This window comes from Chiloscyllium plagiosum, chromosome 5, assembly GCF_004010195.1.
Source record: "Chiloscyllium plagiosum isolate BGI_BamShark_2017 chromosome 5, ASM401019v2, whole genome shotgun sequence".
Lineage (NCBI taxonomy): Eukaryota > Metazoa > Chordata > Chondrichthyes > Orectolobiformes > Hemiscylliidae > Chiloscyllium > Chiloscyllium plagiosum.
In genome coordinates this window covers 94,557,581-94,584,504 of record NC_057714.1, presented here as the reverse complement: position 1 = coordinate 94,584,504, position 26,924 = coordinate 94,557,581, and the positions used below count along the sequence as shown (strand labels likewise).

Here is a 26,924-nt window from a genome sequence, read left to right as displayed (position 1 = left end):
CTTTTACTATCCTCCTTTATATTATTGGCCAGTTTACCTTCGTACCTCATTTTTTTCTCTGCGTATTTCCTTCTTAGTAATCCTCTGTTTAAAAGCTTCCCAGTTCTCAGTTTTCCCACTTATCTTTGCTATGTTATACTTTTTCTCTTTTCCCTTGTCAGCCATGGCCACCCATGCCTCCTCTTAGGATCTTTCTTCCTTTTTGGAATGAACTGATCCTTCAACTTCTGCATTATACACAGAAATATCTGCCATTGTTCCTCCACTGTCATCCCTGCTAAGGTATTGCACCATTGAACTTTGGCCAGCTCCTTCCTCATAGCTCCATAGTCCCCTTTATTCAACAGAAATATTGGCACTTCCGATTGTACCCTCTCCCTCTCAAATTGCAGATTGAAGCCTATTGTATTATGGTCACTACTTCCCAATGGCTCCTTCACTTTGAGGTCCCTGACCAGTTCTGGTTCGTTACACAATACCAGATCCAGAATTGCCTTCTCCCTAATCGGCTCCAGCACCAGCTGTTCTAAGAATCCATCTCTGAGGCACTCCACAAAGTCTCTTTCTTGAGGTCCAATACCATCCTGATTCTCCCAGACTACCTGCATTTTGAAATCCCCCATAACAACTGTAGTAACATCTTTGCGACAGGCCAATTTCAGCTCCTGATTTAACTTGCATCCGACATCCAGACTACGGTTTGGGGACCTGTAGATAATTCCCAAGAGGGTCTTTTTACCCTTAGTATTTCTCTGTTCTATCCACACTGACTTTACATCCCCTGATTCTAGGTCCCCCCGCACAAGGAACTGAATATCATTCCTTACCAACATGGCCACCCCACCCCCTCTGCCCATCAGTCTGTCCTTACGATTGCACGTATAGCCTTGAATATTCATTTCCCAGGCCCTGTCCACTTGAAGCCACGTCTCAGTTATCCCCACAATATCGTATCTGCCAATTTCCAAAAGAGCCTCAAGCTCATCCATCTCATTTCTAATGCTTCGTGCATTCATGTATAGTATTTTTAAATTGTTACTGCCCTCACCCTTCCCATCAACTCCTATTTCACTCAACCTTACAGCATGATCCCTCTCTTGACTTCCCTTGTTCTAACTTTCCCTCCAATTTCCTTCTTAAACATCCAGTTTATTCCCTCCCCCCCACTACTTAGTTTAAACGTAGCTGTGTTGCAGTAGCAAACCTGCCTGCCAGAATGCTGGTTCCCAACCTATTAAGGTGCAAACCGTCTCTTATGTAGAATTATGCTTACCACAAAACATACCCCAGTGATCCAAGAATTTAAATCCTCGCTTCCTGCATCAGTTCCCCAGCCACACGTTCAAGTCCATTATCTCCCTTCACCAGCCCGAGGAACTGGAAGCAAACCGGAGATAACCACCTTGGACGTCCTGCTTTTCAGCCTTCTTCCTAGCTCTCCGAAGTCCCGCTGTAGTATGTTCCTCCTCTTCTTCCCGACATCATTTGTGCCGACATGTACCACCACCTCTGGCTCTTCATTTTCATCCTTGAGGATTTCTTGCACTCTGTCTGTGATGTCTTTAACCCTGGCACTAGGAAGGCAACACACCATCCTTAAGTCCCGTCTGCTGCCAGAGGCATCACTGAATTGCTGTGAGCTCCAGGATAATGAAGATCCATTGGCTTTTCACCTGTACTAAAAGCAAAATACAGTGGATGATTAAAATCTGAATTAAATGCAGAGAATGGAGAAAGTCAGTTGAATCTGCCAAACCTGACACATGCAGACTGGAAATGTTAACTCTGTTTTTCTCTCTCTCTCCACTAATGTTGCCATACTTGCTGAGCGTCCCCACCATCCTGTGTTTGGCGCTGTCCTCTGCACCTGTAATCCTGCCCCTTCTGCCATACCATTTAACTGGGGAAAGATTTAACTTCACTAAGGGATTGACACTGCAAGGCTTCCATAATTAAGTGGACTGACCAACAAACCTAATCCAAGTTTTACCTTCTTGCATATGTTATAGAAATGAAAACTGTAATGAAAATTACACAACAGACTTCATCTACCAGTTATACAGTGAAGAAGGAAAAGGGGTGTTTGACTGCCGGAAAAATGTCCTGGGTCATATGCAGCAGGTAAAAATATAGCTTAAGCTGATGTTCTTGCATTCTTGTTGTTAATGAAGTCCTTCTGTTTAACGATGAGATGCAGTTTGTTAAATGACATTGACCAAACAGTAACTCCCCTGCAGCATCAAATGCTAATTCTATGAAAGCAGCCATGATTTATTAGTGAAAACAGGACTGGAAGTCTGAATCTCACCAAATGGTGTAAATAATCCTATGTGAGTTTCCCTGAATAGGCTAGTCTTTATCTAAGAATCTGACAGAATCTTTTTCCATGGGATTTACCTCCCCAGAAGGTGAAAATCCAACAATTTACCATAACAAAGCAAATAAAATATTCCAAAAAGAAAATTTAAAAAATACATTGATGGAATTGTGGGAGGCTTACTACAAGTAATAAATTGATGAATATATCGTCATAAACTCAATTCTTGAAAGAAATTTTAATTTGAACTTTGGAAAGTTTGTATTCTTCTGTTGAATTTATGAACTGAGTTATTGTTTAAAATTAAGAATTAAAATCCCTGTAGTGTGGAAACAGGCCCTTCAGCCCAACGAGTCCACACTGACCCTCCGAAGAGTGGGCCACCCAGACCCATTCCCCTACCCTATATGTGCCCCTGAGTAATGCAACTAACCTACACATCCCTGAATACTATGGGCAATTCATCTGACCTGCACATCTTTGGATTGTAGGAGGAAACCGGAGCATCCGGACAAAACCCACACAGACATGGGGAGAATGTTCAAACGCCACATACACAGTCGCCCGAGGCTAGAATCAATCCTGGGTCCCTGGAGCTGTGAGGCAGCAGTGCTAACCACTGAGCTACCATGCTGCCCCTTGTTAAGATGAACAAGGAAAATAGATGGAAACACTTCAAAAAGATCAGCCAGTGGAGCTAATAACAATGCCAGAATGTCAGCAAAGTATCCTAATGTTTGAAATGTTCAAAGAAAAGGGATAATGCAGATGCTGATAAATTAATTAAAGGAAATTGTTTGAGGCTTTTATTTTGTTTAAGGCTTTAAACTGTTGAGCAAGTAATCAGATTTTTGATAAACTTCGAGAAATGAAACTGTATAGAACTTCAGTTTGACCAATTTGGAATCTTGCATACAGCACTGATTGCCACACTACTAGAAGGATATGGAGGCTTTAGAGAGGGCACAGAGATATTTTACTAGGATGTTGCCTGCTTTGGAGGCTATTAGCTATGACAAGAGATTGGACAAACTTGGTTTGCTTTCATATGAACATCAGAGGCTGAGGGGCATGCTGATAGAGGTTTACAAAATTGAGAGGTATGGATAGAATGGATGATCAGAGTTGTTTTTTCAGGTTAGAAATGTGAATTACTGGGGGACATAAAGATAAAAAGGGGAAGTTTAAAGGCGATGTGAAGGGTAAGTTTTCCTTTATGGAGAGGGTGGTAATATGCTGCCAAAGGATGTGGTAGAAGCAGATACAATTGCAAGAGGCACCTTGATAGATATAAGAATACGCAGGGAATAGAGGTATACAGACTGCTTAGAAGAAACAAGTTTTAAATTTAGAAAGGAGCCATGTTTCAGCATAGGCTTGGTGGGCCGAAGGGCCTGTTTCTGTGCTGTCCTGATCTTTGTTCATTGTTCCTAAACAACAAAATTGTGAATCCTGAAAAACAGAAATAACAGCCTCACAAAACCAAATAAAAATATGTTTTGCCTTAGATTCATAAATGTGTATAATGGTTTTTAATGGGAACATAGAGAAAACAAAACACTGCAGTGTGGTTGCTTTGTGCAACAATTAAGAAAATCGATGCTGTAGTTTAGACATCATTGTAAAACTTGATAGATTGGACTTACAAGACAGAAGCTCAAACAAAATAAATTTTAAAACCTTAAGGAAAATGAAAAGGAAATATGTTGTAAAGCTCAACATCAATGTAAAATTTCTTCCCTAAAAATCAATCTGCAGCTTCTAAAGATGTGTATTTATAGAAAATAGCATGATGTGGACTATAAATCCTGAGCTTCACTGTCAAGAGTTGTCAAGAAAGGGATCAAGCGGTGGAAAATTTGAGTGCCCAAAATTACTGCTGAGTTTTTAAAATAAAAATGTAATCATGTCTAATCAAAGCATGTGAGGGGACATTGAAAATTATCCATAGTGCCAAAAACCGGAAGGTTGAATGTTTTGTATTTGTTCAGACAAGAGATTAACAAAGCAGAGCACCAAGGAATGACATTATGAAGGGAGAACCAAATAATCAGTGTGATGCTCAGGAGTATGCAAAAATCATTACAAAACTTCGTCAGTAACTGTAATTGCTACAAGAGCCTCACAGAATTCAGTGGTTAGGGTGGTATAGTTTGCTGAAACATGAGTTATTTCATACCTAGCTCATAATGTAATCAACAAGATCTGTTAGATCAGCAGGGACTGGATATTTCAAGGATATTTGGAAAATTTTCAGAACCACTGTCTGGAATTGATTTGCACACACACACACAAAAACATGTGTCTTTCATCTTATTTGGTAAATGTTAGGGAGGTATTTGTGTTGCTCATAAGTATAACCCGGCAGTTTCTTCAGAAGCTAAGATTGTTGGTTTGGTGGACACAGTTAGAATGTTGTTTTGTGTAGTTAGTGATTCTTTTTCAAGGTTTAAATACTTAATCCTCAAGTTAAAATAATCTTAGATGTCATACTCTTTACAGGTTTTCTCTGTTCAAACAATATTGATGAGAAACATTTTTTCTAATTGTCAGGGTGGATCACCATCTCCATTTGATAGAAACTTTGGAACTAAGATTTCTGCCAAAGCCATGCAATGGATCACAAATAAACTAACAGAAACCTACAGACAAGGTAATATGTTCTTGAGATGGTTGGTTTGTAATTTGTAAACCTGTAATGAATGGAAGATTTTATTGTTTGGTGATTATCAACTTATTAATTTGTGGTTTAAAATTTAGCAACTCTTTAGGAACTTTAACAGATGCTTGAATGACATGGATCTTTCAGTGCTTTAAACTTTATCGGTAACCATGAAAGCACTGAAGATGCTTCCTTCAATCGTTTTTGTGACCTTGTGAAGAAAATGATCTCTTTCTGCAATCTGATCTTCATTATCTCCATTCTGTCACTCCTGTGCTGTTTTATTCCCAGTATCATAATTTCCCTTGTCTGTTACTACCACTGTTATTGAAACACTTTCTAATTCATCTAAAAAATGTAATTCTTCTCTGCTGCTTTCTGGCTCTCCCATTGAATTATTTTGTGTCACCTAATCAATGCAGTACCTTTTGAAGAAGGTCACTGGTTCCAAAATGTTAGCTGTATTTCTCTCTCCCCAGATGCTGCCAGGCCTGCTGAGTTTCTTCAGCAATTTCTCCAGCGATTTCCAGCATCCATAGTTCTTTGTTTTTTCAACAACTTTTGTTTGTCAGCAAGGTGATTTAAAGCCTCATAACAGACTTTAGAAATGTGCAAAAGTAGAATTTCCAATATAGGGTGAATGCATTCCACCTGAAGGGGCATATTTTAAGTCCTGAGGGCTTAGGTATACAAAAAAGCTAGACCTGTGGATATTCAGATGTTTACACTAGTACTGCTCCAGCTTACACTGTTAAAACCTTGCATCCTAGCAGCATTCAGCATTAATACATTTCCTACTATTGATTCAGCAAGGACTACTGAATGATCAAGAATATTTAATGATAGGTATACTTTCAGCACTACATTTGTAAATCAGTGATTGCTCAATTATCAATAGTATTGAGGACCTACTAACTTAATATGTATGATTTTCATCAATATGCCATCTTAATGTTATTTAGACCTTCAAAGTGAGATTGTGATTAAATATCTGCGCAGCATAGGTTTGACAGAAGTACTAAGAGCTCCTCTGAAGTAGAGTGGTAACCAGCATGAATCACCATTAAACGTATGGCCATATTGCCACAATCCTCCTCACCACATCTGAGAGATATATCATGGCCCTCTGAATGGCACTTTCACCAGGAAGCTAATGCCCCATTTGATTTTCTGCAATCTAGTCATGGTTGACAGAAAAACCTGTACAGCAGTACAGCTGTCAACCCAAGCCTCTGACTTACCTTGTCATTCTTTATACTGCTTTCAACCTCCACATTGTTCTCCTTGGTCTTTAATTTTGGTTTCCAATTTGAATAAACTCTCACTATGTTTGTTTAGTTATTTCAGAATCCAACTGCAGAAATTGAAGCAGGAAACCTCACAACCTTTGAAAAGTACTTGGGTGAACACTAGTAGTGTCATAATATTCAAGGCTCCCGGCCTAGTGTGGGGAAAATGGGGGACTAGTATGGGAGTAGTATTTTTGGTGGTACAGACTCGAAAGGTCTCCTCTATATTGTATGATTCTGTTACTCTAGAAGTAAACTGCTGCTTGCAATGTCCAAATACCCATTTCATATCAATGTGGATAGGCAATCAGTACAGTGGTCTTTTGGGTTATACATCCTAAGAATGAAGGACCTCTGTAGAGATACCTCTCCAAAACAATAGTGTAATTCTGTTGGTAAGTTAAGTAACAAGATAAATCTATATGTATGAATAGGTGAAATTCTGACAGAATGTAGATCTTACTGACTTGGAATCTAAATAAATTTATCTGAATCTGTGATATGTTGATAACCATCATGTTAGAATATTAGGTCTGCAGCTTTATGAAGAAAGTATTAGGAAGGCCTCTGAAAGATTTTCATATAACAAAAATCAACCGAGAAGTTGAGGTCTGGCACTTGACACAATTTTATTCTTAAAAATAACAATGTGAAAAGAATAATTCAGGGAAAAGTGTTATATTAAATTAATCCATTCCAAAGGACCAATAGATTAATGTCTTACATGAATTTAGTCATGTGAATAATGTAGTGTAGGTGCGACCAGGGAGCTGTTAGTGAAACCAGATAAGTATTGACATGTTGATTCTGGCACCTGAGTGTCACTGAGCAGGATATGTAATGAGTCTTGCTCAAAATACTTTGCAAAACTGAGTGTGGATCAACAGTTAGCAGTAGTATTAGGCAGTATGTTAATATGTAAATTCAACAGTGACGTTCATTGTCTAAACAAAAAGGAGGGATCATGGGGTGTGATTTGTATTCTGACAAATTATGTGTAATTGGAAACAGTGTAGTTAATGGTACTTTCCTATGCCAATCATGTAATAATGGAAGTTTCATCTTTGAGGCTGGATTTCACATCATTGAAATGAATGTTTGGCTTTGTACTGAGCAAAGCCATTACTCGACACATATAATGCAAAACTGTACAGTATTTTTATTAGTAATGGAGACACTAAAATAATGACATTAGCTCAGAAGTAACACTTGTCAATGTTTCAGGCACAGACATCCCAGCTGGTACAACAGTTCATCTGAATGATAAGATGGCTCAGTGGTTAGCATTACTGCTTCACAGCACCGAGGATTTGTGTTCAACTCCAGCCTTGGGTGACTGTCTATGTGGAGTTTTTATGTTCTCCTTATGCAGGTTTCCACCTTTTGCTTTTTATCCCACTGTTCAAAGATGTGCAGGTTAGGCGGATTAGCCATGGTAAATGTGGCCTATAGGGTGGGCAGATGCTGGGTCTGGACGGGGGGAGTGTACTCTTCGGAGCAGACTGGATGGACCGAATTGCCTCCTTCCACACTGTAGGGATTCTATGAATGCCATATTGTTTGGCTCTATGGATAAGCTTCGAATTTAGCCAGGTTGTAACGAGAACTGATTCATCATTGTGATATATTGTCTCAGAGAATTAGAGAAGAAAATCACTTTGCAAGGTGGCAGTTTGTAGCAGGGAATCAAATAAGCTTTTGACTATACAATCTGAAACCCCAATAGTCATCAATTGAGGATCTCAATGTGATGCTTAGCTATTACGCTAAATGTTCTTTTTGATTTAAAAAATGTGAAAACCCTGGACTTCTCCTTTGGTGTCTACCTTGGTCTGCAACATAACTGCATCACTTTTGATTTGGGTGCAGAATTTAAACAGTAGTGCATAGATGATACATTGTCATTGTATCAGGGTTGGTGCAGACAGCTGCATCATTGTTACACACTTTAGAAGGATGTTGAAAGTTTATGATGTACTTGTACCATTTTAGGTTCGATGAGATTTCTAAATTATTTTGAAGAAATGTTTTTTTATAAGATTTTGATGAATAAAAGGAGGAAATGAGGGGTCATTTTAATTAAAATTTGTGAATTAAAACATAGACTAATTGTATTTGTTTGTGTGAGAAATTACTGTTGTGTAACATGTCATAATATCTTAAATTTAGAAAGCGAAATTGTCTGAGCTGTAAGTTTCCATGTGATTTCAACTGATGCCACTTCATTTGGCAGGAGGCATGATTTAAAATAGGGCCAGGGAATGCACATAGTTTTTTCACTCCTGAGCTGAAAACACTGATCCTTTAGTAAAGGCTGCTCAATTCATCAACACACTCAGAACATACTCAACTAGGATTAACTGCTAAAATGTGCAGGCTTGTTGAATTTTAACATGTTTACTGCTAAGTTACCCTAAATTATGGTTTAGTTGGGTTTCCCTTCAACATAAGCTCAAGTAGTTGCTGTGTATGTTATTCTCTGGCAAATTTGTTTGTCACAAAACAGTTACGTTAACCTATCCCTTGCTTTGTCTTGTTTTGCTTCCCTCGCTGACACCGTGGAATACATAGATGAAGGTAAAGGATTTTGTTTATTAACAAGATAGTGGTAGATTTATTAACTCTCTACTTTGTCAAAGCTATTAAAAGCTCAGTCCAAACTTTACAGATATTTTCTCCTTAATCACTTTACGTTTGAGGTCAATAATTCAATATTACTGGTACCTTAATTAGAGTTACTGTTGACAGGAATTATAAGCATCTTGCCACTTTAAAACTGTAATTCATTCAAAAAATTCAATAACTTGGTTTTGAAAAAAAATCAGACAAATATTTGGGTCTTTAAATCAATTAAGTAAATAAGCTAGAGAAAAACATAAACACAGCTATTTGCCAGTGAAGAGCTTCAGCATTGCTGAGAAAAGACATTTTGTCAAAACTTTTAGTCTTGTACTCATCAGGATATTCATAAGAATACCATTGTCACAAGATGGATAGATGAGCCTGAGCTAATTGTTCACCAGGCAAACTTGATGCTGAAATTGGTTACTTCAATGCCATCCTGCAGGATAATGGTTACCCAGATCAAACTTTTTGTTGTATGTTGCACTCAGTAAAAGGCCCTAAGGCATGGACTCTTGGGTGCTGAATAGTGCCCAATCTACCTCTGATCTCAAACATTTGAACACCTTGTAGAGCTTGCTGTTTCATGCTGCTCCCATGTAATACCAACACAAGTAGTGTTAATCACTGACAGGATGCTACCATCAAGCCAAATGACATTTCTTCCTATCTCACAAATTAGTAATGTGGTATGTAAATATTAATATTTGTGTGATGCCAGACTGGCAAACTGCATTAAATAACATGTCCCTTTTTGATGTCTATACATACAGCTCAGTCTTGCAAACTTTGCAACTGTGTCCAATACTAGATATGATTCTGAAATGGGATAACATTTGCTGGATAATCCTGCAAGTGCAAAGAATTATACAGATAATTAAGTTAGGATTATAAAATGGGCTAATGGTGTGACACACTTGCATACATGGAAAGCAACGTATATTAGTGCACAGGTATATGTTCTCTCTCTCTTTGCAGACAGAAAGAAAATGTATACACATTGCGACTGTGTCTACTGAACAAAAGTTGTGCCAGAGATTCTGTGGTTCATTTCTCAAGACGATGCCTTTACTAATCAGAGTTGATGTACCTAGTATGTAATTTAACAAAGTCTAGCTGCTGTCAATCATCATTGACTAGTGCACTCTCCAATGCTTCTACCAATCAGAGTCTACTTGCCAAGCAATCAGCCCTCTCTTATCATAGAATATAAACGTCAGTTTTCATCTTTAATTGATTTTTGTTATGAATCATTGTGATGAGATGAAAACTTTGACAAAATGCCTTTTTCAGTAATGATTACCAAATGACTATTAAAGTACTTGACTGTGTATATGTTAAAACATTTGTCTTGTTTCATGAAGACTATTCTGTTCAGAGATAATACAGGACTGAAATGATTGAACTTCAGGTCATTTATGGCATAGCCAAGCTATGCCCTTTTCGGAACATTCGTAGTCTGTGATTTGCTAAGTTCTCTGAAGTTAACAGCAAAACATTTACTACTTTGAGAAAAAGAAGCAAAGCACTCCTGTGCCAGGAATGGTAAAATCACATTAATCCATTCCTCCTAGGTGGGCAGCTTCTGCATTTAACCCCTAGTTATTTTCAACAATCCGACCGTATTGCCATCCATTGGATATTGTACAGAAGATAATAAGCAGTAACTGCTTTTAAGTAGAACATTATTTTTGGTTCATAGTGGTTATGTAATTCTATCCCAGTGTCATGAAAGGACTTGTCAATGTAATTTTAAAGGGTTTATAGCAGCAAGACTTCCATTCCTGGTTAGGAAAGACTGCCTAAGTCACTTAACCATTTAAAATCTTTTCTTTTCATATGATGAGGTCAACTAGTCTAACATTTAACCCTATGAATCACTCAATACCAATTTTTGAGATAAATCTACATTTTTGTAGTTTTATTTATTTTCAGTGTGTAATCCAGGGAAGGTGGTGGCGCAGTGGTAATGTCACTATCCTCGTAATCTAGTCAGCCCCCAGGCCAATGTCGTGAGAATATGGGTTTGAATCCTACTGTGGTAAATGGAGAGATTTGAAATCAATAAAAGAAAGCTAGTCTAATGGTAACTGCTGAAAATGTGTTGCTGGAAAAGCGCAGCAGGTCAGGCAGCATCCAAGGAACTGCGCTTTTCCAGCAACACATTTTCAGCTCTGATCTCCAGCATCTGCAGTCCTCACTTTCTCCTAGTCTAATGGTAACCATTGTCAATTGTGGTCTAAACCCATTTGGCTCATTAATGCCCTTAAGGGAAGGAAATTTGCCATCAATATCTGGTCTGGTCTATATATGACTCCAAACCTACAGCAATGTGGTTGATTCTTAATTGCCCGCTAGGGAATTATGGATCAGCAATCTTTGCTGGCCTAGACAACGATGTCTACATCCCATGAATGCACAGAATAAAAATCACATTATTGAATGCTTTCTCGCAATATTACAGAGTATACATTTTGGCCCAGTGTCTTACTGAAGTTGGTGCATGTGTTTTACTTCTGGTTCAATTTTCCAATCTTTTCTTTCAATGCTACCACCCCCATTTAATTTAAAGAAAGATGGTGCAGGAAATCCAATATGATTACACTCACAGAAGATGATTTGACCTTGGTGCTCCATCTGTTAATGGAATCTGAATACAAAATGATCTGACTTCAATAGTACCAAGTGCGATGCACTCCTAAAGTTATGTGACTTGCTGTCAGACTAAGTGATTTCCTCATGTCCCGTTCTGTGCACTGAGCTATTAAAGTGCACCTAGATTCATACTGCCACCCTGAAATGAGTTCTGGTCAATAACTGCCCGCTTCATATTTTATATTTATATTCACTCTGTATTTCATCCTATACAGACACGTATGACCATGATCAATGACAAGCTATCCTTTCTGCAGCATGTTTTACTTTTTGCCCAAGGTTGTTTCCCACACTCCACAAAACAGTACTTTGAAGACTTCATCATTGACTCACTTCCATCTGTAGTCAAAGCACAGTATAAGGTAGACATTCTCTGCATCTATGCTCATACTTTTGCTGTTGGCCAATTTTACTTATTATTACAAAAAGCCCAACTAAAACAGAAAAGCAGGAATCAGCCCTCAGATATGTCTCTTTCCTATTGGTTTACTGGGCCATATCTACACCAAGTATAAAATCTGAGTAAATGTGTAAATGCAGGCAATTGTTGGTTATATTCAGAACTGGAAATATATTTGAATTAAATGTCGTGTCATTTTACCCTATGCTCCCCCCACCAAAACAAATTTTGTCTTTTCTTCCTGTCACTGTGTAATGTCGAGCCTCCTGTTTTCACGTGCACTGCTCCTACTTATACAGCTTACACTGAGATATTGAGGAGAGATGAAGCAGAATGGGCACATAATCTGTGGATGTGAGAAGAAATAAGAGGTGATCTCATTGAAACCTATAAGATTCTTGGCAGAGAAGCTAATTCTACTGGCTGTACTGTTCCGAAGTGGGGATCTCAACCCCAGGTTATAGATTGGGCCTTTTAGGGTGTGTGAGAGGAGAAATCTGTATAGCTGTGGAAATACTTGGAATTCTCTACCCCACAGGGCCTTAGGTGCTCAGCTTTTAGATCAAAGACTGGAGTTAATTAGATTTTCAGACACCATGAGGATTGAGGGATATGGGGATAAGGCAGGCAAGTGGATCAGCAATAATCTATTTGCAGAATGAACAGGCTCACAGGCTTTACGGTCTTTTACTCATTCTATTCCCTCTTATAACTGATGAACTTACGCTTCAGAACCACTGACTAGGGATAACGGGTATAATGTTCTATGGTTAAATCTTGAAGTAGTCTTCATGAATAAATATGATTACATTGTTGGCCCCAGCAATACGAATTTTGAACAGAGCTAATGATGATAACATTTCCATGATATGTTGCTTACTTCGTCTACTAATGATCTGTTCCACACACCTCACTAGTGTTTCATCAACTTCTTGTTCTTTAAAAGCCTCTTCCTGTTTACACATATAAACAATGAATTTCAAATATAGGAAGTGTGGTTTGTTAAAATATTTTTTAAATTGTGCAGGTCGTGTATTTGCAAATAGTGCAGACAGTGCATGTGTACTGGGCATGCGTAGACGGACCTTGGTGTTCCAGCCTGTGACAGAGCTGCAGGAAGAGACTGATTTTAAGTAAGTCACTTTTTTGAGAGATTTCAGCTTTGTTAGAAAATTTTCCTTGTGCAATAGTCTTCCACAACCATAGCATCACCAGATTCTCGGCTTACCTCAGCCTATCTGCTGCTAAATCATCATCCATATGTTTGTTTTATACTATTCCTGGCCAACCTCCCAAATCTCCACACTACATAAACTTTAACCCAAACAGTCCTCTGCTGCTGTTTCCAAATATGCACCAAATTCTATTCACTCATTATTCCATGCTTTCCTGATTTGACTTTGAAAACATTGGCTTGTTTTCAAATTTCTCCATGGTCTTGCTCTTTGCTAGCTTTGTAATTTGTTCCATGGTTTATGCACTCCTCCAGATCTTTGTTTAAGGATAAATAGTAAAACTTTTAGGACTGACATGAGAAATTTCTTCACCCAGAGAGCTTGTGGAAGTCACTACAGAAAGTGGTTAAGGTCAAAACATTGTGTTTTCAAGGAGGGATCAAAGGATATGGGAGAAGGTGGGATTAGAACTCAAGGATCAGCCATGATCATCTTGAATGATAGAGCAGATTTGAGGGGGTCAAGTAGCCTTTTCCTAGTTCCTTAATGATGAAATATTCCCAGTCCTTGTTCTGCTCCTGACACACGGTTGAGCTGATTGTGACTTGTTGGCTAATGTGTTGTCATTGAGTCACATGGCCATTCTGTGTCATAAGCCATCCTACCTGGTGATCTACTGACTCTCTGCTCATTCTGCAGTGTCATAATAATGGCAGGGCAAGGGATATGGTGAGCCACAAAGTTACAAATTGTAGTTGAATACAATGCTGATGTCCATTGGAAAAGATTCGAGTTTTAGAGGCCAAGTGATTGCAAAGTTTATATTACAGAGTTATCTAATGTTACTCATTCTATGTTAAACCATTTCAGAACAAATTTAGATTGTGGTTAGAGGAAAAGTACGACAAAGCCTATTTGGAGCACAGATGATTATTGGCCCATTCTGTGCTGCAAAGATCTTCTAATTATTTCATAACCAGTTTACAGTTGAGGGAGGAATGGCGGTGAGCTTTAAAATGCAATAAGTCATTGATGAATGCTGGTTTGTGAACAATGTAGAATCTGAAATTCAAGATTCTGCTTTGTATTTCAGGCATCGAATTCCAAAGGAGCAATGGTGGCTGAAGCTCCGCCCACTGATGAAGATTCTAGCTAAATACAAGGCCAGCCTTGATGTGTCAGATGCTGGGCAAATGGAGCATGTCAACCGTCGCCTTACACAAGATTCTCATCATTTTATTGCTATTTAAAATTGTGTCAGAAAGACCCATCAGATATGCATCTGGCTCAAGTAGTCTAAAAGCCGCTAGTGTTTATATGGCTCAGCAGAGAATAATTGTGAGTTCCGTTTTTTCTGTACCAGTTAAGTGTGTTGTACCATCAATTTAGATTGAAATAAAAGCAGCCATCCTGTAACGTCCCTACACATTTGTTCTAGCTATTCCCAGTTATCAGTACCAAGCAGAAAAATTGGTTTATTAATAGTCAATCCACATAAATTGCCTTGTTTGCATGGAGAAAACAAATAAACATAAAACATTGCTTTTCATTGCACAGCATTTCTATATTTATTGTGTAGATCACCTGTAGAAGAGGCAATATAATTTTGTGAAAGAGATTCAAAGATATATTTATGTGATGAATGCAATGAATGTGGTGTAGTGAAGTGAATATATTGTTTATTTTCCTCCAGCTTTAAATAAAATTGCTATGGCTGGTCCTACAGAAAACTGTATCCATTGACTTTTTTCAATTCTGTACACAAATGAAACTGCCTAAGATATTCTAAAGAACATTGCATTCTGGGTAATCCAAGATGGAGGGCAGGAAACATTTCTGACTGTAACAGCTGCTCCTTTTTAAAGGTATTTTAGGTGCTGGAGGTGATTTCCTCGAATTCCAGGAGCAGCAATTACTGTTTTATATGCTGTTGCATTGTTTTGGAACTTTGGAGGGAAAAAAAGTCAAAACAACAGCAGATTTAAAAGGGAGAAGAACAGACAAAGGAAGCACATGGTGAGGTCAGTGCAGGAGAGAGAGAAACAAACAAACCCATACTGCTAACTGACAGAGTTAGCAGTATTGCTGGACATCGGAGTGTGTTTGGGAAAATTAAGAAACAGCGAAATTCACAACTGATCTTTGAGGAATGCGTTTGGAAAAGGTCACAGCACAGAGGCACGTGAGTGGATTTTAAGTGCAGCCTTAAAAAAAAGTCTGCAGTAGTGGGTACAGTGGGTTCTGTGGCCAGCAGTAAAAAATCAGAATGGTGTGTTACTTCCCTGGTGCCAGGGTCAATGATGTCTCAGAGACGATAAAGAATGTTTTCAAGGGACAAGAGGGACCAACAGGAGGTCATTGTACAAATTAGAACCAATGACATAGGAAGGGAAAAGGTTGAGATTCTGAAGGGAGATTACAGAGAATTAGGCAAGAATTTATAAAGGAGGTCCTCAAGAGTAGTAATATCTGGATTTCTCCTGGTGCTACGAGCTAGTGAGGGCAGGAATAGGAGGATAGAACAGATGAATGCATGGCTGAGGAGCTGGTGTACCGGAGAAGAACTCACATTTTTGGATCATTGGAAGCTGTTTTGGGGTAGAAATGACCTGTACAAGAAGGACGGATTGCACCTAAATTGGAAGGGGACTAATATACTGGCTAGAGCGGCTCGGGAGGATTTAAACTAGTAAGGTGGGTGGGGGGAGGTGGGACCCAGGGAGATAGTGAGGAAAGATTTCAATCTGAGACTGGTACAGTTGAGAACAAAGGCAAGTCAAACAGTCAGGGACAAAGCAGAGAACAAGGCAAGACTGGATAAATTAAACTGCATTTATTTTAATACAACAGGCTTAGGGCAGATGAACTCAGGGCCTGGTTAGGAACATGGGACTGGGATATCATAGCAATTACAGAAACGTGGCTCTGGGATGGACAGGGCTGGCAGCTCAATGTTCCAGGATACAAATGCTACAGGAAGGACAGAGAGGGAGGCAAGAGAGGAGGGGGAGTGGCATTTTTGATAAGGGATAGCATTACTGCTGTACTTAGGGAGGATATTCCCAGAAATACATCCAGGGAACTTATTTGGATGGAACTGAGAAATAGGAAAGGGATGATCACCTTATTGGGATTGTATTATAGACCCCCTAATAGTCAGAGGGAAATTGAGAAAAACTTGTAAGGAGATCTTAGCTATCTGTAAGAATAATAAGGTGGTTATGGTAGGGGATTTTAACTTTCCAAATATAAACTGGAACTGCCAAAGTGTTAAGGGTTTAGATGGAGAGGAACTTAAGTGCGTACAAGACAATTTTCTGATTCAGTATGTGGATGTACCTACTAGAGAAGGTGCAAAACCTGACCTACTCTTGGGAAATAAGGCAGGGCAGGTGACTAAGCTGTCAGTGGAGGAGCATTTTAGGGCCAGCGACCACAATTCTATTAGTTTTAAAATAGTGATGAAAAAGGATAGACCAGATCTAACAGTTGAAGTTCTAAATTGGAGGAAGGCCAATTTTGATAGTATTAGGCAAGAACTTTCAAAAGTGGATTGGGCAGAGATGCTCGCAAGTAAAGGGACAGCGGAAAAATGGGAAGCCTTCAGAAATGAGATAACGAGAATCCAGAGAAAGTATATTCCTGTTAGGGTGAAAGGAAAGGCTGGTAGGTATAGGAAATGCTGGATGACTAAAGGAATTGAGGGTTTGGTTAAGAAAAAGAAGGAAGCATCTGTCAGGTATAGACAAGATATATCGAGTGAATCCTGAGAAGAGTATAAATGCAGTAGGAGTAAATTTAAAAGAGAAATCAGGAGGGCCAAAAGGAGACATGAGATAGCTTTGGCAAATAGAGTTAAGGAGAATCCAAAGGGTTTTTAGAAATACATAAGGATAAAAGGGTAACGAGGGAGAGAACAGGGCCCCTTAAAGATCAGCAAGGCGGCCTTTATGTGCAGTCACAGGAGATGGGCAGATAATAAACAAATATTTTGCATCAGTATTTACTGTGGAAAAGGACATGGAAGATATAGAATGTAGGGAAATAGATGGTGACATCTTGAAAGATATCCATATTACAGAAGAGGAAGTGCTGGATATCTAGAAATGCATAAAAATGGATAAATCCACAGGACCTGATCAGGTGTAACCTAGACTTCCGTGGCAAGTGATTGTGGGGCTTTTTACTGAGATATTTGTATCATAGGTAGTCACAGGTGAGGTGCCGGAAGACTGGAGATTCGCTAACATGGTGCCACTGTTTAAGAAAGGCGGTACGACAAGCCAGGGAACTGTAGACCAGTGAGTCTGACCTCAGTGGTGGGCAAGTGGTTAGAGGGAATCCTGAGGGACAGGATGTACATGTATTTGGAAAGGCAAGAAGTGATTAGGGATAGTCAACATGGCTTTATGAGTTTTTATGAAGTAACAAAGAGGATTGATGAGTGCAGAGCAGTAGATATGATCTATATGGACTTTAGTAAGGCATTTGACAAGGTTCCCCACGGGTGACTGGTGAGCAAGGTTGGATCTCATGGAATACAAGGAGAACTCACAATTTGGACACAGAACTGGTTCAAATGTAGAAGACAGAGGGTGGTAGTGGTCAGTTGTTTTTCAGAGTACAACAGGATCTGGACCAGATGGGCCAATGGGCTGAGAAGTGGCAGATGGAGTTTAATTCAGATAAATACGAGGTGCTGCATTTTGGGAAAGCAAATCTTAGCAGAACTTATACACTTAATGGTAAGGACCTAAGGAATGTTGCTGAACAAAGAGACCTTGGAGCGCAGGTTCATAGCACCTTGAAAGTGGAGTCGCAGGTAGATAGATAGTCAAGGCGGCATTTGGAATGCTTTCCTTTATTGGGCAGAGTATTGAGTACAGGAGTTGGGAGGTCATGTTGCGGCTGTATAGGACATTGGTTAGGCCACTGTTGGAATATTGTGTGCAATTCTGGTCTCCTTCCTATCAGAAAGATGTTGTGAAACTTGAAAGGGTTCAGAAAAGATTTAAAAGGATCTTGCCTGGGTTGGAGGATTTGAGCTACAGAGAGAGGCTGGGGCTGTTTTCCCTGGAGCGTCAGAGGCTGAGGGGTGACCTTATAGAGGTTTACAAAATTATGAGGGGCATGGATTGGGTAAATAGGCAAAGTATTTTCCCTGGGGTCAGGGAGTCCAGAACTAGGGGGCATAGGTTTAGGGTGAAAGGGGAAAGAAATAAAAGAGACCTAAGGGGCAACTTTTTCACTCAGAGGGTGGTACGTGTATGGAATGAGCTGCCAGAGGAAGTGATGGAGGCTAGTACATTGCAACACTTAAAAGGCATCTGAATGAGTATACGAATAGGAAGGTTTGGGAGGGATATGGGCCGGGTGCTGGCAGGTGAGACTAGATTGGTTTTGGATATCTGGTTGTCATGGACGAGTTGGACCGAAGGGTCTGTTTTGGTGTTGTACATTTCTATGACTCTAATTACTATACCAGGTCAGGTTTTATAGACTTCATAGAGGAACGGTGATTTGATCATCACATTTAAAATGTGAAAAGAATTTGATATCTTTAGCCTCCGGCATCCAATGGAGGAAATTGAGGTAACTGGGGCAGGCTCGATGGAACAAACTGGATCAGGCACATCCCAAAAATGCGGTCTGGCCCACTGGTTGAAATTGCAGCATTCCACTGTGTATATAATATCTTTCAAAGTGCGTTCATGAACACTAGTATGCAGGTTTAAAAGTAATTTTTGAGAGAAAAAAAACTTATTACTAAAAATTAAATTTCACTGGTTATACATTAGTCTAATGACAAAAAAAAAATGCTGTTCTTACAATCAGGTTATTAAAGACAGAAGACTGCACTCGGAGCATTTTTATTAAAACCCATTGTTTGTATTAGTTAAATTACCATTCCATACCAGACTGGTATATGATGTGCAGTGCAACTTGTTAATACATGGGGGAAACCCCTACACTAATTTAAATCCTCCTACAGAAGCTCACCTCATCACCGTAATCTGTTAAATTTCGAGAGGCAAAGAACTATCCCAGAGATTACTATTTAAACAATTTTATTCTTTAAGTCCAAAAGTGAACATTAAGCAACTATTTACAACTTTCCCTGAAACCTATCGTTTACCTCCCACTCTCCAATACTGGTCCAATTTTTTAAAAAAATGAATGAAGATTTATTTTAAAAAAATCACGTTTCAAAACCAGTCAGCTTTGTCGATTCTCCTTTGTAGATTTTTCACAATTTTCCTGGATCGTCTCTTCAGTCTTCGGCTGCACAACTTTTCTTGTGGACAAATAACTTTCAGAGAGCTATTTGGTAGTAGTCTATACTTAAACATAGAACGTTACAGCACAGTACAGACCCTTCGGCCCTTGATGTTGTACTTGGTGGTGTTCTTGGCAGTTCTCCCCAACTGTTCAAAATATCTGGTTTTATACCCCAAAACATCGGGTCATTTCTTTGGTTTGATGTCATCAACACATTAAATTCAAATGAGATTGGATTTTGGTCTTGGGGCATAATTTAAACTAATTGGCTGAATTTGAATTTGATTTGTTCTATGGCAACACAGCACCAGCTATTTGTGTCAACGAAATGTTACATTTTTAAATTGTTCAGCACACACTGCTTTCAGTCCTTGCCAGCTTCCTCTCTCAAAGGTACAGTACACACCGACACCTTCATAACAAACTTGCAGGTGATAATGTACCCTTACATCCACTGCTCTTGTTGTTCTAGTTGGTAGTGGTCAACAATTTGGAAGATGTTGGTGACCAGCCACACTGCTGTCCATGGTGCTGAGTGAACATTTAAGGTGGCGGATTGGTGCCAATCAACCTTGTCTTGGACATTATACAAAAATGTAAACAGACTCTTTCGTCCAACTCATCTGCACCAACCATATTTCCTAAACTGACCTAGTCCCATGTGCCAGCATTTCTCAAACCATTCCTAACCATGTATCCATCTAGATGCCTTTTATGTGTTGTAATTGTACATGTCTCCACCACTTCTTCTGGCAGATGATTCTATACTCGCATCACCCTGTGTGAAAAAGTTGCACCTCCGGTCCCTTTTAAGTCTTTCCCCTCTCACCTTAAACCTATGCCCTCTAGTGCTGTTAGGCTGTACTCATCCAAATAAGTGAGGAGTATTTCATCAGTCTTGACATATACCATGTTGTTAATGAACAAAATTTGAAAGCTTTGCATGTGCTCATCTTCGAATGAATTGTAGCGGTCTTAATTCAACCTTGAGCTTTGCTCACATTATAACCGCATGCAGAATAAGCTTTATAACAACCATCATACATACATGGGATCACAGAATTTTATCAATGGAAGAAACTTAATTCCATCAAAGCCTGCTCTTTGGCCTATCCACTTTAAAATTTTATATTTTTCCAAATACCACAAATTCCATTTCAACTTGAGGCAGGTTTTTCCAAGTACTAATGTTGCTCTTCAGTTTTTTTAAAAATTAAAACTCAATCTTTTCCTTCACATTTTTCATATTATATACTTACCAGACAAAAATATATTTCAAATTACTTATATCGAACAAACTTTCCACTGTTTGGAAATCTTCTGTCACTGAACTCGAGATGATTGGAGTGACTTCTGCCGTATCTTCTCCTTTGCCACATGTCTTGACATTTCATGCTGAACCTTGTCCCAGCTTTGAACTACTGACTAATCAATGAATTAATGACTAGAATTAACCTTTCACTTCTTTGTGCCATACCATTCACAAATACTTTTCATACAGCTTTAATTGACTCTTTACCTTCCTTACATTAAAAAATCATAAATCTCTCAATGGTACAATAACAAACACTTAGATGAAGTAAATTTAGTACTTGTTTCAGTGACCTGAACTAGAATGATGCTACCCTCCAGTGGCTTTCCCCAGAATTGCAGTTTGAAGATTTCACTATCCCCCTTTAAAATTAAGTCCCCAAGTGTACCTCACCCTGAGCTATACAAGGGTGGAAAGCTGATCAATGACCAATTTCCCCTTCAGTGGCTGGCTGATAATGATTCTGTCCAGTGGTTAAAGAGAGGCAGATTAAACAATCACTCAGGCCAAACCACAAATATTGCTTCTCAATATCCTAATAAATGCACAGGACATCAACTGCAAAACAAAATGCCAGGTGATAATGTTCAGTGTGGAGGCTGGTGAGGTCAAGCAAAGAGGGTCTTGATACTGAGAGTGAGGGAAAGGAATGAGAATACAAGTGTGGCAAATGTGACATAGTCGAGAGCCCAGTGAACCAAACTGAAGACAAATCACAGTAGAAGGAAAGGAAGAAGGGTCCAAAGTTGTTTCAAATTGATGAATACATTGGAAGCACTGATAAGGGACAGGACGTTGTCAGTAGAATTAGAACAGTCCTTATAGGAAATGTAATTAAAGTAACTGTTGAAATCAATTGGCACTGACAATGAATGTGCTGCTATCATTACAGTATCGTACATTTCCAACAAACATCAGAAATTGCTGAAAAAGCTTAGGTCGAGCACCATCTATGAAGAGAGATCAGAGTTAACATTTCGGGTCCGAAACATTAACTCACTGGACCTGAAATGTTAACTCGGATTTCTCTGCACAGATAGTACCAAACTTGCTGAGCTTTTCCAGCAATTTCGGTTTTTGTTTCCGACTTACAGCATCTGCAGTTCTTTTGGTTCTTATCATCACACATTACACCATCTCTTTTGACATAAGTTCTCCTATCTTGCATCGAATTACTGACTTTTCCTTTTGTTCTTTCTCTGCCTTTGTCTCAGTTTAAAAATTACAAATTCAGAACTGGACAAAATTAAGGTGCCACTGACTTCAAATGTCAGCTGTTTCTCTCCACAAATGCTACCAGACCTGCTGAGTATTTGAAGTACTTGCTTTTATTTCAAATTCCAACACTTGTAATATTGTGCCTTCATAATAGAGTATATGAACTATATTCAAACGGTCGCCAGGGTTTCAGGAGGTTTAATGGGCACACTGGGATCAATTCAGCTTTTACCCTTATATCTCCTACTCTAAAAGTTTAAATTTGGATCAGTAAAAATTCAAAGGTTCTAAAATACAGGTTTTGATAATCGCCAATTACAATGCCTCATGCAGACCAGCTGTCCCAATCTCTTTGGAAACACAATACGTTTTACAAAGTGTCCCAATGTCAAATTAAATGTCAGATTCTATTTAAATAATATTTTTTAGGGGCATGGTGTTTGCTCTACATTTATTACAAAGGACAAGATACAGTTAACACTTGCATCATAATTGAGAAAAATTCAGCATGATTTCTTTCTTCAAACTCATAGTTAAAATAACATCTTCCTGCTATTTCTTCAATATTTAAATTAGTTGTATACATCCCTACCTTTTGTCAAGCAATGGATGCACGGAACTCATATTTACTATGTTTCAGTACAATTGAGGTATCAAGCATTTTCAATTCTGTCTCATTCACAAAAGCATTGAGCAGATTCATAATGTGGAAGTCTGTTGTTTACTAACTTCGCCTCCTGCATAACATCGGCAAGGAGACATTAACATTTCGGCTGAATCCATCCTGAGTCTGTCTTCAGTGTTATTTCAGGAGAATGAGGGGATTACATCCTTGGCCAGTTCGCTCGTTACTTTAACGTATTATCTCTGGACCCAAGTAGGATCTCGTGCAATAGATTCATTCTCAGGTCCTAAAATTGCAGCTCCCCACGTGCTGTGTCCAGTTGTCAAATACCTGGTATAGTGCAAAAAGTTAAAATAGAAGCAATTTTCAGTATCGTTCCTATCAATTGGTTACGACAAAACACTCTCTTTGATTAAACATCACTGTTACCACAATTCTGTACACAGGCTCCCTCATTTTCAAGGTTACTTAACTTATAGATAAGAGAAGAAATATAGATTCAACCCTGATTTACCCCTGTAATAATTCATTTTGAACAAGTGTAACTGCCCTCTCTTCATCTTAGCTGCAGTCGGCATCAAGTATTGAGACATGAATTAAGGACTTCCAGAGTGGCACATTGCCACAAAGCCACTTTCTTCTGCATCACAAGCTGAAGACATGCCCTTGAAGCCAGACTTCAGCTCAACTGAAAATCAGGCATTTAGTTATTTTCAATGCTTCCAATCAGTTAGGACACTTATAAAGAAATTAAATGCTTTTAACATTTCTGCAACTGTTATCAAAGCTTGCCAGGATGCGCCTACTGGACATTAACATCACCTGGCTTGTCTCTCTAGCTCTGTCACCCCTTAAAACCTCCTACCATAACACCTCGTTTCCAACAATCATTCTGCACATGTTTACTCCATTCCACCTCCAAGTGCCTCCAGCTACTTAAATCCTCAGTTCACTGTCATTTGAATCTCTCCTGTTTTCCATCTTATTACAGATCCTATTAGTCTTTTATTTCCTCCCCAAATTCCTCATCTTCTATAACCTTTGTATCTCTGATTATTTGAAACATTAGCTTTATTTTCCTCTCCACAGACAGACCTGACCTCATTATTTGCAATTATTTTCTTTTTTTTATTTCAGGTTTCCAACATCAACATTTAAATCCTTATGAAAAAGGAAAATAAACATTCAGACTAGCTGAAAAGGAATCACCAAAATAAATCTGAAAAGTTTTGCTTGAATTGCACTTTGAAACATAAAGCTTCCAGGGTGCACAAACTTCTGTTCCAGGGAAGGAACAACACTAACATAGTTTTATACCTTTTTACAATTTTGGGATGCTTCTACTTTAAAAGCTACTCACTTGTTGGCTGCTCCCACCAAACGATCATGATCAACAGCAAAAAGCTGCTCTCTATGTTTCTGCTTCATTTCATCAGAAATGCCAAGTAGAAAACGGTCTAACCCTGTTGGTGAAAACAGAGTTATTGTCAGAAGTGAACAGATTCAATTACAAATGCCCTTTATACAGGGCTATGTTTTTGCTTCTCATTATTGCTACCCCTAAACTTAGTTTTTCCTGTGAAAAGAAAGTTGGAATTGTACTCATATTTAATTCTATAATGTACATATTATGAAAGCTCTCTGAGCTGGTTAGACTGATGAGCTATAACAAACACACAATCTTTTAAATAGTTTCTCTACCAAGAATAATACTGTCATCAAATATTCTGTTGGAAGCACATGCATATGAACATTAAGTATTGAAATCAGTTTATTAACTTTCATTAGTGGATTCCTGACCATCAACAGCTTTGAAAAACTCTCCAAAATTAAAACAGTTTAAGGAAATCACCATTCCCTCGACACTGCCATCACTGTCTCCTCTAGAATCCCTACAGAATGGAAACAGGCCTTTCGGCCCAACAAGTCCACACCGACCCTCTGAAGTGTAACCCGGCCCATTGCCCAACCTATTCTCCTATATTTTACTCCGACTAATGCACCTAGCCTTACACATCCCTGAACACTACGGGCAATTTAGCATTGCCAATTCAGCTAACCTGTCCATCTTTGGATTGTGGGAGGAAACCGGAGCGCCAGGAGGAAACCCACACAGACAAGGGGAGAATGTGCAAACTCCACACAGACAGTCCCTTGAGGTTGGAAGCCGGGTCCCTAATGCTGTGAGGCAAGAGTGCTAACCACTGAGCCACCATGCTGTCCTCTCTCCATCAACATAAGTATTTGCAACTTATAAAATTAAAGATAATGCTTCAGCTTTACCTCTGTTTGATGGGGCTACAGGAGCATCCACTGTTGAAAATACAGACAGCTTAGCTTCATCAATATCTTCTTGGGTAAATTTTCCTGCTTTCGCCCAATCAACACTTCTTCGAAATACAGACATTGTGTCAATAGAATTTGGATCTCTAGAAGATTTCATTGAGGAGAAATAATCCCACATCACGTATTTTGTTAATATTGCTTATTTTGCATTATACTTTATATTCATTAAACAAGCAACATTTCTTCAATTAAAAGCTGAACACGATGTATGCTGACAATTTTTATTTCCATGTATTTCTCTACATTTCAATTCTCTTCTAAATTCTAGAAAGCTAGTATACGAGGGCAATTACCCAATACACACTTGACAGTGCGTCTTGACTAAAGACAGTTTGATAAATAAATCCACAAGCAGCAGGGAGCATCCCCATCAGTCGTACATCTATTAGAGTTGGCACTGTAATCAAGCTGGTGCATTTTGACAGAGGTAAATGTAAATATTTCACTGTGAGCATATTTTGAAGAAATAATGCCCTTGATTGACCACCTCTGCCTAATTGTCCATATGTGACTTTGGTTTATTATCAGGCGAAATAATAATGATGTATAATGCACCTGAGAAACATAGCACGGTGGCTCAGTGGTTAGCACTGCTGCCTCACAGCACCAGAGACCCAGGTTCAATTCTGCCTCGGGTGAATGTCTGCGTGGAGTTTGCATGTTCTCCCTTTGTCTGCTTGGGTTTCCTCCAGGTGCTCTGGTTTCCTCCCACAGTCCAAAGATGTGCAGGTCACGTGAATTGGCCATGCTAAATTGCCCAGAGTGTTCAGTGCATTAGTCAGAGGGAAGTGGGTGTGGGTGGGTTACTCTTCGGAGGGTCGGTGTGGACTGGTTGGGCCGAAGGGTCTGTTTCCACATTGTAGGGAATCCAGTCTAATTGTGCGGCACGGTGGCGCAGTGGTTAGCACTGCAGCCTCACAGCGCCAGAGACCCGGATTCAATTCCCGCCTCAGGCGACTCTCTGTGTGGAGTTTGCACATTCTCCCCGTGTCTGCGTGGGTTTCCTCCGGGTGCTCCGGTTTCCTCACACAATCCAAAAATGTGCAGGTTAGGTGAATTGGCCATGGTAAATTGCCCGTAGTGTTAGATGCAGGGGTAAATGTAAGGGAATGGGTCTGAGTGGGTTGCGCTTCGGCGGGTTGGTGTGGACTTGTTGGGCCAAAGGGCCTGTTTCCACGCTGTAATCTAATAGCAGAGCAAGGTTTCAGGAAGTTTTAGAGGGATATTTTAAATTTTTGAGGAGTTAAGCCTAAGAAAATTCAGACAGGGTGGAACCCACTAATTTAATACTTATATCAATTTATGAGGACAAGATTAATAAGTGCAATGAATTGACAAACGAAAAGCTAAACCTCCATTTAGGAATGGAAAGTTGCTCCAGCAAAAAGTTACTGATGAAGTGAGAATGTCAACTATCTATTCTTTGCTGTGGATTTCAGTAGCTATTTTACACTTTCAAATCTGGACAGGGAATAGATCAAAAGATTTTTCAATACTTGATAGGAACACAGTAACTCTTATTAAGTGTGAAAAATGGCCATACACTTTTAATTGTAGAAACAGGAGCTTTCAACAGCTGGGAAAAATTCAGAAATGGAAAGTTTGATTGTTTCATTCTGCTTTGTAATAATAAATTTCTCTGCCGTTCTAAATTATGAACTGTGATTGATATATGTACCTGTAGGAATAAAATGTAAACAAGCCATTGTGGCTTAGCATAGCACCTCCTCCATATGCACCACCCTTCTCCCGAATCTCCCGGTGAAGAAATTTAGATGTCAATAGTCGTGCAAGAACGAGAAGACTGTAAATAAAAAGTAGTTAATAGCACATTTATCTGAATACAAATGCTAGCCTACTGCATGTGAATGTATTACCCTCAACAATCCTTCATATGAATAATGGTAATAATGGCGATACTCTGGTAACCTAGATTATTTCCACGTTTGAGTTTTTTTTCTCTTTCGTATCCCCAACCTCTTAAATATTAGGTAAAGTTGAATTACTACAGAAGCCCTCCCAGA

The 26,924-nt window shown here is 39.1% G+C and overlaps 2 protein-coding genes across 10 annotated transcripts in view; one reads left to right on the top strand and one right to left on the bottom strand.

Annotated features, from left to right (window-relative positions):
- The window catches only part of LOC122550092 (ATP-dependent 6-phosphofructokinase, platelet type-like), a 98,599-nt gene extending 83,749 nt beyond the window's left edge, over positions 1 to 14,850 (top strand). For 2 of the 5 annotated variants that reach the window (XM_043690658.1, XM_043690655.1), the window contains 4 exons: positions 2,010 to 2,121; positions 4,871 to 4,970; positions 12,973 to 13,078; positions 14,214 to 14,850. In XM_043690658.1, coding sequence (XP_043546593.1) covers positions 2,010 to 2,121; positions 4,871 to 4,970; positions 12,973 to 13,078; positions 14,214 to 14,370 — 475 coding nt within the window. In that variant the 3' untranslated portion in view covers positions 14,371 to 14,850. Of the gene's footprint in view, positions 1 to 2,009; positions 2,122 to 4,870; positions 4,971 to 8,839; positions 8,846 to 11,760; positions 11,908 to 12,972; positions 13,079 to 14,213 lie in introns of those variants that run through there. The other 3 variants (XM_043690656.1, XM_043690654.1, XM_043690657.1) reach the window with 3 other exon arrangements.
- A 7,173-nt stretch (positions 14,851 to 22,023) lies between these two features.
- Positions 22,024 to 26,924, bottom strand: part of pitrm1 (pitrilysin metallopeptidase 1) — a 61,388-nt gene continuing 56,487 nt past the window's right edge. For all 5 annotated transcript variants that reach the window (XM_043690648.1, XM_043690651.1, XM_043690649.1 and 2 more), the window contains 4 exons: positions 26,579 to 26,704; positions 24,838 to 24,983; positions 23,915 to 24,017; positions 22,024 to 22,884 (listed from right to left, as the gene is read on the bottom strand). In XM_043690648.1, coding sequence (XP_043546583.1) covers positions 22,791 to 22,884; positions 23,915 to 24,017; positions 24,838 to 24,983; positions 26,579 to 26,704 — 469 coding nt within the window. In that variant the 3' untranslated portion in view covers positions 22,024 to 22,790. The remainder of the gene's footprint in view (positions 22,885 to 23,914; positions 24,018 to 24,837; positions 24,984 to 26,578; positions 26,705 to 26,924) is intronic.